Below are 14,172 nucleotides of genomic sequence, written 5' to 3'. Positions count from 1 at the left end.
CCAACAGATCTTTCTGAGTTTTTCTCAAAAGCTTCAGACTCCTGCAAGAGAATTTCTCAAGATTCTAGGCCTCGTGGCATCCATGATCTTAATGATAGCACTTGCCAGCTTACAAATGAGAGAAAAAAATCATGGATCTGGCACCTACACCCCTTAGACTTTTCAGAGCCCACTGATAGGGGTTGTACAATCTGTCTTGGCAGACTCTTTGGATTATGCTTGGGATGCAGTTTCCATGGGAGTAAAAGTGCAAGGTCTGCTGGACTCTGGACAGGCCAAAGCACATAAGCATCAACTAATTGCTAGAAGTGATTCATGCTTTGTAAACTCTGCACTGTCTATGGACTCCGGGCCCTTTACAGGTGGTTATAGGCAACATGACAGTGATGTGGTATCTCAACAGATAAGGGGGTACAAGATCATGCCATCTTTGATGATTGACAGTGATTGCTTGGTAGTTGGGTGTTAAGCATTCTCTGACTTTTCATCCCTCTTACATTCCATCGGAGCAAAACATTGTGGCAGATAGACTCACCAAATCCTGGACAGGCCCTCACAAATGTAAACTCATTACAAACATGTTTCAGGACTTGATCCAGATGTGAGGAGCACCTCAAGTAAATATAGTCACCTTTCTACAAAACAGACCACTAAATTCTAGAGAAATCCTTGCAGCCAAGTATGGCGAATGATGCTGTGTCATTCCCTTGGTCAGGAATGCTTCTGTAGGCTTTTCTACTCTCACCAATGATCTCCAAGAAATTTCTAAAGATTCAGAAAGAATTAGCAAAAATATTGATGACTCCCTTTTGGCCCAGGCAGAATTGGTTCTCCATTTTTATGGAATTGGCTAAGGGCAATTACCACAAGCTTCCTCACAGACTGGATCAACTTCCACAGCATAAGGGGAGTTAGATACACTCGGACATCATTCTGTTACAACTGATGGCCTGTATGATTAAATTTTAATCCATTTTAGGCACCTTTTAGCAAGGATGTGCAGTGGGTACTGAAGAAGACAAGAAGACCTACTACTAGAATGTCTTATGTTGGCAAATGGAAGAGATCTTCTAGCGGGTGCCTTGCCCCATACTAGGGGTCCCGAAAGGGAAGAGATTTTCTCGTGGGTGCCTTGCCCATACTAGGGGTCCCGAAAGGGAAGTAGCACCTGTGGTTGTCCAATATTTGTGTGAGCTACTTTCATCAAAGTGCATCAGCATGTCTGCCTATGGATCCCCCCTTATTCTGTTTGTGGTCAAACAATTTCTGATTTCTGAAAGGAGTGTTGCAAATGAGACCCCATATTAAGCAAATTTCTCTTGGGTTGTTGTTAGAAAATATTAGTTTAAATTTTAATATTTTTATTATTAAAAATTTTGTTTTTAATATAAATATAATTAAAATTATTTAATTTTGGGTTTTAAAATTTTTATAAAATTTTATTTATAAAATTTAATTTTATTGAATTAAATAATTTTTTTTTTAGAAAAATAATAAAATTATATTAATTAAATAGGTAATTTAAAAATGTTTAAATTAATTTTTTTTATTTGGGGCAAAAAGAAATTTAAAAATATATGTGGTTTTATTTTATTATTTTATTATTAAATATAATATTTTGGAAATTAAAAATTTAAAATTTTTTTATATATGGAAAATTTTTTTATTATAAAATAAAATATTATTTTAAGTGGGAATTTTTTGAATTTATCCTGGATTGTTTTTTTTAGGGGTAAAAAAATTTAAATTTAAAAATTTGTTGTTTTTTTTATTTTGAGAAAAAATTTAATTTTATTAAATAATTTAAAATTTTTTTTGGGGTTGTTTTTTTAAAAAATTTTAAATTTTTAAAAAAATAAATTTTAAAATTTTTTTTTATTTTTTTGGTTTATATTTTTTTTTTTTTAAAATTATTTAAAATAATTTAATTTTTTCCGGGGTAAAATTTTTAAATTTAATTTTTGAAGGAAATTATTATTTTGGAGGGAAAAAATTTTTGTAGAAATAATAATTTTTTTAAAAAATGTTTTTAAAATTTAAATTTTTGATTTTTAAATAATAATTTTGAAATTTAAGATAAAAATTTAATTAATTTTTTAAAAATTTTTTTTTTATATTTTTAAATTTTTAAATTTTTATTAAAAATTAAGGAAAAAAAATTTTGAAAAAAATAAATTTATTGTTTTTTATTTTTGGTTTTTTTTTAAAAAAAAAATTTAAAAAAAAATATTTTAAGAAAAAATTTAAATTAAAAAGAAAGAAAAAAAACCAAAAAAAAAAGGTTTAAAAAAAAAAAAAAAAAAAAAAAAAAAAAAAAAAAAAAAAAAAAAATAAAAATAAAAAAAATTTTTGGGGAAAAAAAAAAAAAAAGTTTTTTTTTTGGGAAAAAAAAAAAAAAATTAGCAAAAAAAAAAAAAAATTTAAAAAAAGAAAAAAAATAATAAATGTTTTAAAAAAAAATTTAAAAAAAAAAAAAAAAAAAAAAAAAAAAAAAAAAAAAAAAAATGTTTAAAATAAAAAAAAAAAAATAAAAAAAAAAAAAATTTTTGTTAAAATTTTTTTTTAAAATTTAATTTTTTTCAATATTTATTAATTTTTTTTTAAAAAAAATTTTTTTTTTTTTAAAAAAAAAAAAAAAAAAAAAAAATGAAAAAATGTTTAAAAAATATTTTAAAAAATTTTATTAAATTTAAAAAATAAAAAAAATTTTAAAAAAAAATAAAAAAAAAAATTTTTTTTTTTTTTTAAAAAAAAAAAAAAAAACAAAAAAAAAAAATAACTTACAAAAATAAAAATATAAAGATATAAAAAAAATAAAACAAAATAAATAAAACAAAAAGAAAAAATTAACTTTGAAAAAAAAAAAGGGGAGGTTTTTAAAAAGGGGGGGGAAAAAAAAACGTATTTTTTTTAAAAAAAACAGAAAAAAAAAAGGAAAAAAGGGGAAAAAGGAAAGAATATTAGAATTTGGGGAGAAAAGGGGTTTTTTTTAAAAAAAGAGGAAAAACCCCCCCAAAAAGAAAAAAAAAAAGGGGTTTTTGGGGACCCAAAAAAAAAACGGAAACAAAGAAAAAAAAAAGGGGAGGAAAAAAAGAAGAGGGAAAAAAAAAAAAGACAAAAAGAAAAAAAAAGGGAGGGGTTTTGAAGGGGGAAAGGAAACAGAAAGGGATTTTGGGAAAGTTTTAAAAAAGGGAAAAAAAGAGAGGGGAAAAAGGAGAAGGGGAAAAGGGGGAGGGGAAAAGGGATAAAGAGAAAAAAAGAAAGAGGGGAAAGGGAAAAGGGGAGGAGGAAGGATTTTTTGTTTTTTTAAATTTTTTAATACCAAAAAACAAATTTTAAAAAAAAATTTTTACCTTTTAGGGTTTTTTTGAAGATACCTTTTTGGAAATTTTTGGGGTTTTTAAAGAATTTAAGGAAAATTAACAAAACCCCAGGAAAGAAAATTCCTAGAAGGGGAAAAAAGGTTGAAAAAACAATACCCGGGAATATAAATTTGAGTCCCTGTTTATGGCTTCCCCTTCATTTTTTAATCTCTTATTACCTTTGGCAGTTTAGATGTTTTTTCTTTATTTCATTCCACCTTCCCTGGTTGGTCATTCAGTTTTGTACCAGGAAAAGGCTGCTGTCTCTCTCGAGCAAAATGCTTTATCACTGTGGTGAGCCAAAAGAGGACAGTTTGCAAGTTTTGTGCAGACTGTTAGCAATATCGCATACTATCATTTTGCATCAAAGCTGAGTTTTACATTTTTCTGCATGTACAAAATATGTAATAGCACCTAAAATGTTAAGTGTGAGAAAGAAAAACTTGCTTTTAGATACTAAAGAAATGCATACTTTTATACAGCAAGATGTGCGTGTAAGGCTTAATACCCTTTGTGACTGATCATGTAAGGTTTTGTAGAATGCTCAATTTTTGCCAGAATAATTGATCTCCATTACACTTGCAGGTGTGGATGAAATGATGTCAATAGTTTTAAAATTTCCATCCAAGGGTTTGGCAACTTGTTTGTGCACTGGAGTTACTCAGCTGCCCAGCAGAGCATTGATAATTGGTGCAAAGGGATACATTGAGGTAAGTTGTTGCATGGTTCAAAAAAGGCTTGACATTTCACTGTAACGTTTCTGACAGTTTTGCTTTCTGTATTAGGAAACATTTAATTATTGCAGTTTATCTGTCTAGGACACTTTTGTGCTCTCTCTGTGTCCATAAAAGACATGATCTGAAGTAGGATATTCATTTGTCTGCAACCTGTGGGTTATGGATCCGATATCGGATCCGAACCGGCATGGTTTTCCAGCTATGGATCCAAGCTCTCAGCTCCTCCCCTCACCCATAATGCCCTGCTCTACCCTCATGACCCCAGATCTCGTTTGTCAGCTGGTGACTGGATTGGTATTCATAGCTCTCAGCTAAGTGCTAGTTTCTTATCTGTTAATTCAGAAAATTTAAAGTTTTTTGTGCATTTTTGTGTGAAAGTTTAGGTTTCCCTCTTTGATAGTTTTATTTAGAGTTAAATTAAGTATTTTTTCCCTCCCTCTGTTGGCGTGAGTGTGTGTGTTGGGCCTGTGTGTCTGTATTAGTTTTAGTTACTTTATTTTAGTAGCTTTATAGATTTGGATGGCTGATCAGCCCAAATCTGTTTTTCTAAATGCTCGAGTGTGGCCATAAGCTCTCCCGCTGATGGCCACACTCGTGTTAGTGCCTGGGGTTGAACACCTCACATCTGGATGCTCCATTTGTGCAGGGTTCAACCCCAGGGCACTGAGGAGCGGAGGTCCAAGCTTGTCTTGGCGGGTCTTTACCGCCGGACTGCTCGCCTCCGCCTCCTTCGGGAGCAACCGTGGTTCAGTTATTCCTCCGTGGCACCCCCTCCTGCTCCTGGGACTCAACCTCCCGTTTCTGGAGAGGAGAGGGATGCTAGGAAAAAGGACCGGAGGGAGAAGCACCACAAGCGGCGGGCCGAGACCTCTGTTTCGCCCCGCCAGCCAAGCGGCTTCTCCCCGGCTCCGTGCTCGGCTCGGTCTCCTCCTTCGGCTCCGGTCCCCTGTGTGCTTTCACCGGGTCCTGAGGAGGAGGAGACCCGATCTCCGAGGCTATCGAGGAGGCACTCCAGGCCTACCTCGTAGCCTCGCCGAGATCTACATATAGCCTTTCAGATGCTGATCTGGACCGGATGATGAGAAGATTCATCCAGGCCCAGATGCAGATGGGAGTGCTCTTGCCTCCCCTCTGGGGAGCTCAACACCCTTTTAAGCCTATTGCTCCTTCTCCGACCCGCTATCCGGGTTCGAGCAGCTGGAGCCGAGCAGCTTCGAGCCGGGGTGGGTCGGCGCCGATAGTACTTGGTACCGGATCCGACCCTGCCCTCGAGTGCCGGATCCGACCTCTCGGAGCCTGGATCCGAGCCTCGATCCGGGGATCAGTGCTCCTTCGGCACCATCTGTGTCGGAGCGCACTGTCCTTCGGATCCGAACACTTTGGCGCTGCCCGGTCCACTCTTCGATCCGAGGGGAGCCGATTGTCGGATCCTTTGGTCGAGGTCGGCTCCCTTCGCTTTTGATGTAGTGGAGAGGGCTCTGTTGAGGGTCTCCGACCCCGGCACTTGTTCCGCCCGCCCCGCCTCCCTCTGCACTGGGCCAGGCTTCCACCATCCGCCCCTGGGACAGCCCGCTTGTGCCCCAAGTTGCTCCTATGGAACAAATTGCTGCTTGTGAGGACTCCTCTGACAGCCCCCAGAGGATGTCCCTCGCAAGCATACGCAAAAGGAGGCACATTGACTCCCGAGTCTCTCACAGAAGACACGGACTTGGAGGAAGGGAAGGCTCCCCACGGTCACCCCGAGGATGTCTCATTTGGAGACATCATGGAAATGCTCCGTGATAAGGGGGTGGTCTGCCCCAAGTCTTCCTCGGACGAGTCCGTGTTCTTGGAGGCATTTGAAGCGGGCCCGTTTACCTCTTGGGTGTCCCCTGCCGACCCCTGGTGGACCTTATTACCACCAGGGCGTGGAAGGAACCGACACCGTGGAGCCAATTCCCAAGAGACCAGATAGGATCCTTAGTCCGCCATCCGACCGGGCCCATTGGAGTAAGGGCCTCCGTAGATGCCATGTTGACGGCGGCCACCAAGAGGGAACTGGCTCAGGAGAGTCCTCAGTCCACCCCCCGAGCAAGGAGTCTCGATGATGGACCGCTTGGGGAAGCGGATGTTTAGTTCAGCGACCTTCTCGGTAAGGGCTGGACTATTTGGCACATGTCATTAGGATGCAGCGAGATCTTATTAAAGAATACGCTGCATCCCCGAGTCCATTTCGAGGAGGACAGGGTTCTGCACTCCACCCGTATGGCCACTCTTAGGTCAGTTACTAATACTTATGCGGCTACTCTCCCATGCAACGGAAGGCCGCCAGAGCTGCGGGACAGGACTGGTCACTAGACGCCAGGCCTGGCTCCGTCCACTGCGATTTTTCTGAGCCCTTCAAAGCGCCGCTTTGCAACGCCTTTGATGGTTCTGCTCTGTTTGGCAAAACCGCTCACAGACGCTGACCCAGAGCGAAAAGGACGGAAGACGCTGTCTGCCGGAATCCGCTTCTCTGCACCCCAGAGGCCCTACTCTAGGAACCAAAAGGGTCAGAAGAAGATGTGGTTCCGGAAGTCGCAGCAGTCCCAGCCTGCTCCGGACAACCAGTCCTTCCGTGGCAGAGGAGGACAGGGAGGACGCCGCCCTAGAGGCAGAGGGGCTCCCAGAAACTTCGGGTCCAGGGAACCTTTCTCTGAACGGCCCGCGCAGCAACCCTGAGGGGTTCCCCGACTGCTCCACTCTGGTGGCAGTCGGGGACGCCGGGCACCTAGCGGCATGGGAGTCCATAACATCGGACCGCTGGGTTCTCCAAATCATATCCAGAGGATATCGCATCCCTTTCCTTCACCTTCCAAGTCCCTCCCAGACGTCCCACCCGGTCAACGGGAGGCCGCTTTGGCAGAAATTGGCCATCTGCTAAAGAAAAGAGCCATCCAGCCCGTCCCCCCAGACCAGATCGGATCAGGGTTCTACTCCAGATTCTTTAGTGCCAAAGAAGACGGGGGAACTAAGACCAATCCTAGACCTCTCTCTCTTGAATCTGGCAGTCCCCAAAGAAAAATTCCGAATGGTCACTCTGCAATCTATTCTCCCCCTTCTGGGAGAAAATCACTGGATGTGCTCGATAGACCTCAAGGACGCCAGACTACCACATCCTGATGGACAGGCGCCCAGGAGGTTTCTCCGCTTCCGGCTGGGAGCCAGTCACTACCAGTTCCGGGTCCTTCCCTTTGGTCTCACCACAGCCCCCAGGGTGTTCACCAAAGTATTAGCAGTGGTAGCGGCCCACCTGAGGCTTCAGGGGGTGCAGGTCTTTCCCTACCTGGACGACTGGCTTCTTACCACCCCAACAAGGCATCTACTTTTATTGGCGCGAGACTCCTTTCTCCATCTTGCTCCTTTTCTGGGCATCACAATAAATACAAAGAAATCCAACCTGGCGCCCACACAGCTCTTAGATTTTATAGGTTCATAGGTTCATAGGTTCATACTAGGCTATCTGCCCGAGGGCATTTACAAGCCTAGCCCATAGTTTTGTGGCTTACGCCACCCCTTTAGTATGGGGAACTATACCCATTATTTTGCTGTGCCTCTGTTGAGCAGTGACACTGAGGTAATCCCTGGGGTATATCTGCGATCTCCCATCCATTGGTCAAGATTTCTCTTGAACAAGGCCAGCGAGGTGCTCTGCCTCACATATACCGGGATTTTATTCCACAGCATAGGAGTCTTTGGGTGATGAATCTATCCTCCAGCCCCTATTAATAGCCATGTCGAGGTTTAAGTCTCCCGCCCTTGTGGCTCTGACGGATCTAGATTTTTGAGGTGAAGCATATTCATCAAATCTGGGTTTGACATGGCCTTGTATGTTAGGCAAAGGTCACCTCTGAGCAAGCGGTGGCGACTGAATAGAGCTGGAGTTCTTTCAGTCAGGCAGCATAGGACAGATGTTTGAGACCCTTTATCCTTTTGGTGAGGAACTTTGTGGCCTCTCCAGCTGCTGCAAGTGTCGGGTCAGATACATTCAATGGGGCATTGTACTCAATCATTGGTCTGATGAGTGATGAGTATAGGAGACTATGACCTCCCTTGATCTAGATGAGAATCCCTTCATGATAAGGTGGGCAATGTAGAAGGTCTTCCTAACTACTTTAGCTACATGGGTGTCGAATGACAGACTACTATCAACCTGGGTCCCCAGGTCCCTGATAACTTCTTCTATGCTCAGTGGATTGCCACCTATTTGGTAGCTAGGGTAACCTTGTTTTTCCCGAAGGGTATGACTATGCATTTTTGGCATTTAACTTTAGGCCATGGCTCTGGCACCAGTTATCCGCTTCTGTGAGACCCTTCTGAAGGATATCTGTGTCAGATGTGTTTTCCACTATGGCCCAGTTTGCAGTCATCTGCAAACTTTGTCAGCCATAACCCTCCTGTGTTTGCTTGTACTGAAAAGTAGATGCCAAACAAGAGTGGGCCCAGGACTGAGCCCTGTGGTACACCACTTGTGACAGGCTTTGAGTCTGACATGGCGCCAGCAACTCTGACCCTGTGGGTTCTGTCACTCAGCCAGTTTGCAACCCATCTTGTGATGTATGGGTTAACATTTAAGCTGATGAGTTTTTCAATGATACCCGAGTGGGGTATTGTATCAAGGCCTTCGCCAGATCGAGGTAGGCTGTATGGACTGCCTTTCCCTCATCAATGGCTTTGGTGACTGTTTCAAAAAGTCAACCAAGTTTAGAAGGCATGATCTGCCTTTGACAAAGCCAAACTGGGATGGATCCAAAGTCTGCAAATTCCCTATGTCTTTATTTATGAGGTCCATTATGATCCTCTCCATGGCTTTGCAGATAAGGCTTGTCAAGCTAATGGGCCGGTAATTTCCAGGGTCGGTGGAGGCACCGCCTTTGTGAAGTGGGACCACAGTTGCAGTGCGCCACTCCTGGGTACGTATCCAGAGGTAAGACTATGATTAAACAGCTGTCCTAGCTGTGGGTTTAATTCCTCGTTGAGTTCGTGGAGCACACAGCCGGGACACCATCAGGTCCCATGGATGCTGTGTTTTTGCTTTGGAGAGAGCAGTTCTCACTTGGGCTTGGAGATGTTTGGGGGCTGCAATCGCTGGTATAGATATCTCTCCTTTGGGGAGGGGAGAAGTTTGCACTGAACCTGTCAGCCAGTATGTTGGCAATGTCTGTAGGATCAGTAATCTTCACATCATTTTGAACTAGTTCTGAGCATATCTGGGAGGTTCCTCCTAGGTTTCTAACATAGCTAAAGAAGGCCTTATGATTGTCTTTTGAGTCTTTAGCTATTTTTCTCTCAAAATTTGCTTTGGATGATTTTATGAGAGCTCTTAGTTTTTACTTATAGTGATCAAGGGTGTCTTACCTTTTAAGGATTTTGCTCTATCTTGTAGTAGCTTCCTCCTTTGTTGTAGAGTTTGTTTATGGCTGGGGTCCACCAGACTGGACGCTTGCCTTTGGTACAAAGAGTCTTTGTTTTGCTTGGGATTGCCTTATCCATGCAGTCCTGCAGGTGCTGGTAGAAGGCATTTGTAAGTGATTCAGCGGCTTGAGTACTGTTTTCCCCGCTCGGGGCCTTAAAGGAGACCACACTAGTCTTTAGAAGTGTGAAGTCGGCTTCGAGAAGTTCTTTACTGTGGTCTTTTTATTTCAGGTGGGGTGGGATGAGGACCTCCAGCGAGATTAGTTTGTGATCTGATCTCACCAGTGAGGGGTATACTTCCGTGTTGAACATTGTGCTCCCATGTTCGTGATGATGAGATCAAGTATGTTTTCTCCTCTTGTGGGATGGTGACTAGTTGTTCCATGGCATTTGAGTTTATGAATTCCAGGAACTTTTGGGCTAGGTGTTTGGGCTTGAGTAGTGTTCCCAGTCTATATTAGGGTAATTGAAGTCACCTAGTATGATGGTGTTTGGTGATACATTTATCCCTCTAGTGTTTTCAGGAAGGCCATGTGAGGTTCCTGAGTTTGTGAGGGTGGCCTGTAACATGCTACAATTTGCAGAGCAGTCTTGCCTATGGTTAATTGCACCTGGATGGTCTCCGATGCATCGTTGCCACCAGTCTTGAGGTGTGGGTGTCTTTGATGAATATGGATACCCCCCCTCCTTTCTTGGTATTGTCCGGATTTTGGGGCCGGAACGCATGATAAGAGGTAAAACCTGATAGTGCTGGGGTGCTCTCAGGAGCCTTGAACCAGGTTTCTGTCACTGCACAGACATCGATGTTCTCCATACTGAGAAGGGCCTCGAGTGCGTGCATTTTGAGATTTAGACTTCTGGCATATAGGGGCCAGGCTAGACACAAGGAGTCTACGAGCCTTCCTCACTGCGGACAGAGTTCAAAATCTGCAGCTCCAGGTGCGGGCCATTCTCCATTCAAGTTCTGTTCCGGCGGAGTTGGTCCTGAGGGCTCTAGGGTCCATGGCATCGGCTATAGCACTTCTTCCTCTTGCCAGGCTCAATATGCGCATTCTACAGTGGACGCTCTTAGTACAGTGGTCATACCTTGCTCTCCCCATGCATCATCCCATAGCGATCAGCAAGGCTTGCAAGCGGTCCCTCTTGTGGTGGCTCCACTCCCCGGATCTCCACAAAGGCCGCCCATTTTGTGCTTCTCCTCTCGCCACGGTGACCACGGACGCCGCCTCCCGGGTGGGGGCACTTTGGCCGGACCGCCCAAGGCACGTGGACGATTCAGAGACCTTACTGCATATCAATGTTCTAGAGATGAGAGCAGTGCTCTTAGCGTTGCTAGCACTTCAGGACTTTCTTCCCTTGGGAACAATTGCGATTCAATCGGACAACATGTCTGTTGTCTGGTACATCAACAAGCAAGGGTGAACAAGGTCTTACCCTCTTTGTCGAGAAGCCATGAGAGTTTGGGAATGGGCAATCTCCACCAACCGCTTTCTAATAGCAACGCACATTCCGGGTCGGTCCAACATCCTAGCGGACAAGCTCAGTCGCACCATTCTGACCCCTTACGAGTGGTCTCTCAATCGTCAAGTAGCGGAACGCATATTCGCACGGTGGGGAACCCCTTCATGCGATCTTTTTGCCTCTCCCTCAAACACCAAGTGCGACAGTTTTTTCTCTGATACCTCCTCCGGAGGTACCCCAAGAGACGCTCTGGTGCATGCTTGGCCACCCGGTCTTCTGTATGCTTATCCACCCTTGCCTCTGATGCTCCAAGTTCTTCAGAAAGCCTCTCGGGTGGGTTGCAGTATGATTCTCATTGCTCCGTTTTGGCCTCGACAGATCTGGTTCCCCTTCCTAAGGTCTCACTCGGTGAATCCTCCTTGGATTCTAGATCCCATCCCGGATCTGATATCCCATCCATCCTGCATTCCTCCTCCGAATCTGGACAACCTGAAGCTGACCGCTTGGCTGCTCCAGTTCCACTCTTGATTAGGACTCCCGGTATTTCGTCACCGGTTAAGGCAATTTTGGTGGCAGCTCATAAACCATCCACTAGAAAGGTTTACTGAAGCAAGTGGAAACGTTTTTCTTTGTGGGCGGAGCGGCAAGGCCTGAATCCCTTCACGGTTCCTCTTCCTTTAGTGCTTGACTTTCTAACCACTCTCTTTAACGATGGTGCCAGCAGTTCCACAGTCAAAGTACAACTGGCGGCAATTTCTCATTATCACATTGGCCATGACTCTAATCCTCTTATGTCAGCCAAATTGTGTAAAATTTTTCTTAAAGGTACTTTTCTTCTCAGGGCCCCTATAAAACAAGCAGTTCCTCCTTGGGACCTCTCTCTGGTCCTACAGGCCTTGACCGCCTCCTTTCGAGCCAGCGGCTACGGTGGATCTCAAATTCTTGTCCTACAAGACAGCCTTTTGGTAGCCATTACATCGGCCAAGAGAGTTTCTGAGCTTCAAGCATTATCAGCTAAACCTCCTTACTTGGTATTTCATCCGGACCGTGTCTACCTCAGGACCAACCGGTCCTTTCTTCCTAAAGTCGCTTCTGAAGCAAACATCAATCAGTCCATTAACCTCCCTGTTTTCTTCCCTAAATATGAAAACAAAGGTGAATATAAGCTACATTCATTAGATGTTCACAGGCAACTTAGATTTTATCTGAACAGGACGGCTGGTCATAGGCAATCCGACCAGTTGTTTATTTCCTTTGCAAAATTCAATTTGGGCAAGCCAATTTCTAAAGTTTCTCTGTCCCGCTGGATTTCACAGTGCATCTTATTGGCTTATCAAGCTTCAGGAAGGCCTGCACCGGAGGGTGTTCATGCCCATTCAACCCGGTCAGTATCTACCTCGGCAGCCTTCAAGGCTAGGATTCCTCTAGATGATATTTGTGCAGCAGCCACGTGGGCTTCATCTCATACTTTTATTTCCCACTATAAGTTGGATCATCTAGGGCAGAGATCCATCTTCATGGCCTGTGCTCCGCTCCTCCATGATGGCTTCCCAAGATTCAGGTAGCTGGGGACTCTGTCCCACAGGTTGCAGACAAATGAATATCCTACTTCAGATTTAGAAGTTATGTACTCACCATAACGTTCCATCTGAGTAGGTGTATTCATTTGTCTGCAACCATCCCGCCCTCCTATCCCCCTGGCCTTTCAGTTTCCTGCATATTCTATGTTACCCTTTTCAGGGTGTTGTTGCTTTGGCAAACTCGATCTGAGGTCATGAGGGTAGAGCAGGGCATTATGGGTGAGGGGAGGAGCTGAGAGCTTGGATCCATAGCTGGAAAACCATGCCGGTTCGGATCCGATATCGGATCCATAACCCACAGGTTGCAGACAAATGAATACACCTACTCAGATGGAACGTTATGGTGAGTACATAACTTCTAATTCACTGCACTGACCATTACTGCTGTACTATGTTTGCAAGGACAAACTGCTAATACAGAATCTGCAGTACTGTTCATGAATTAGAGGCTCAGCTATTAGACCTTGTCTTCTTTCAAAACACCATGACATACACCTTCTCAGGCTAAGCAACATGAAACTACGATAACTGGAAGATACCCTCCTGTGCCCTTTTTGAAAATGGGGGCAACTGTTGTAGTTTATCATCCCAGAGGTATTGTCTCCCATCTTCCACATACAACTGAAAAGGCATGGTAACCATGAAACTGCAACAATATCCAATACTTTCAGCATTTCTAGACTTATTTCTTCTGCTGCAGTAGCCTTGTCATCTTGGCACAGTAACTTCTTCTAAAGAAATGGCCCATTCCCACCACCAGATGCTTCTGGTGTTGTCTCCTCAAAGCAGGGCATATTCACTAGGCTCAGGGGTTCTTCCAAGTGCTTTTCTACCTTCCCAAAATGGGCCCACATGTTTAGTATTTCTGAACACTTACTAATATCCTGCTGGTCCCTCAGGTCACTTGGTTTGCCAGAACCACTTTGAGATTATCCAGAAGTCATTTTGTCTGGCTTCACTAAACTCTTTTCACAACTATACTAGGGTAGACTATCAACTTCAGCAACTGCCAGAACTGCTGATTTCTTGGCCTTTCTTAACCTGTAAGGAAGATCCAGGCAATATTAGCAAAGGATCTCTGTAAGAGCTTTTCCCTTAACTTGACAGATTCTTTCACTTCTGTGGTCAGATAGCTCATTCTTGGCTTACCGTCATGGCTAGCTCTGGCCATGTTACAGACTTCTCCTTCATCATCCTCAACTGCTGAAGTCTTGGATAGGAGCCTTTCAGTATTCACATCCCTGACCTCTCACTCCTGGGATTGTGACATTGTTGTAATCCAGAGATGTATACAGCCTTGTTGAATTTTGCCTTCTACTGGAAGTGTGGCATAAACATAGTGGAGATGTTTGATTGAACCTGTCATTTTTTACAACTGTGTCGAATTAAGCTTTGTATTCCTGGAAGGGTCACAGTTGGTATACTGGTCCAAGAGGAGGGGGCAGACTAAAAAAAAAAACACAACATGACACCCCCATAGATGGTTCTTTGATAGAACAGAACCTTCCCTGGAACAAGGATGCAAGGACCCAGTCCTGGAGCCAGGCTTTGGGGTGATGTTCGCTGTAAATACCTGGTGGCTGGGTGACCTATATAGTG

At 43.3% G+C, this 14,172-nt stretch overlaps 1 protein-coding gene across 1 annotated transcript in view; it reads left to right on the top strand.

Moving 5' to 3' along the window:
• LOC122791714 (trans-1,2-dihydrobenzene-1,2-diol dehydrogenase-like) overlaps nucleotides 1-14,172 on the top strand; it is a 607,543-nt gene that overhangs the window by 434,559 nt on the left and 158,812 nt on the right. The window contains exon 5 of the mRNA XM_044059611.1: nucleotides 3,948-4,072. Within this exon, the coding sequence (XP_043915546.1) occupies nucleotides 3,948-4,072 (125 nt within the window). The remainder of the gene's footprint in view (nucleotides 1-3,947; nucleotides 4,073-14,172) is intronic.

The sequence above is a fragment of the Protopterus annectens genome, chromosome 17.part0 (assembly GCF_019279795.1).
Source record: "Protopterus annectens isolate FY-2018-M chromosome 17.part0, PAN1.0, whole genome shotgun sequence".
Classification (NCBI taxonomy): domain Eukaryota; kingdom Metazoa; phylum Chordata; order Ceratodontiformes; family Protopteridae; genus Protopterus; species Protopterus annectens.
The sequence above is the reverse complement of the archived record's forward strand: the minus strand, read 5'-3'. Positions and strand labels throughout refer to the sequence as shown.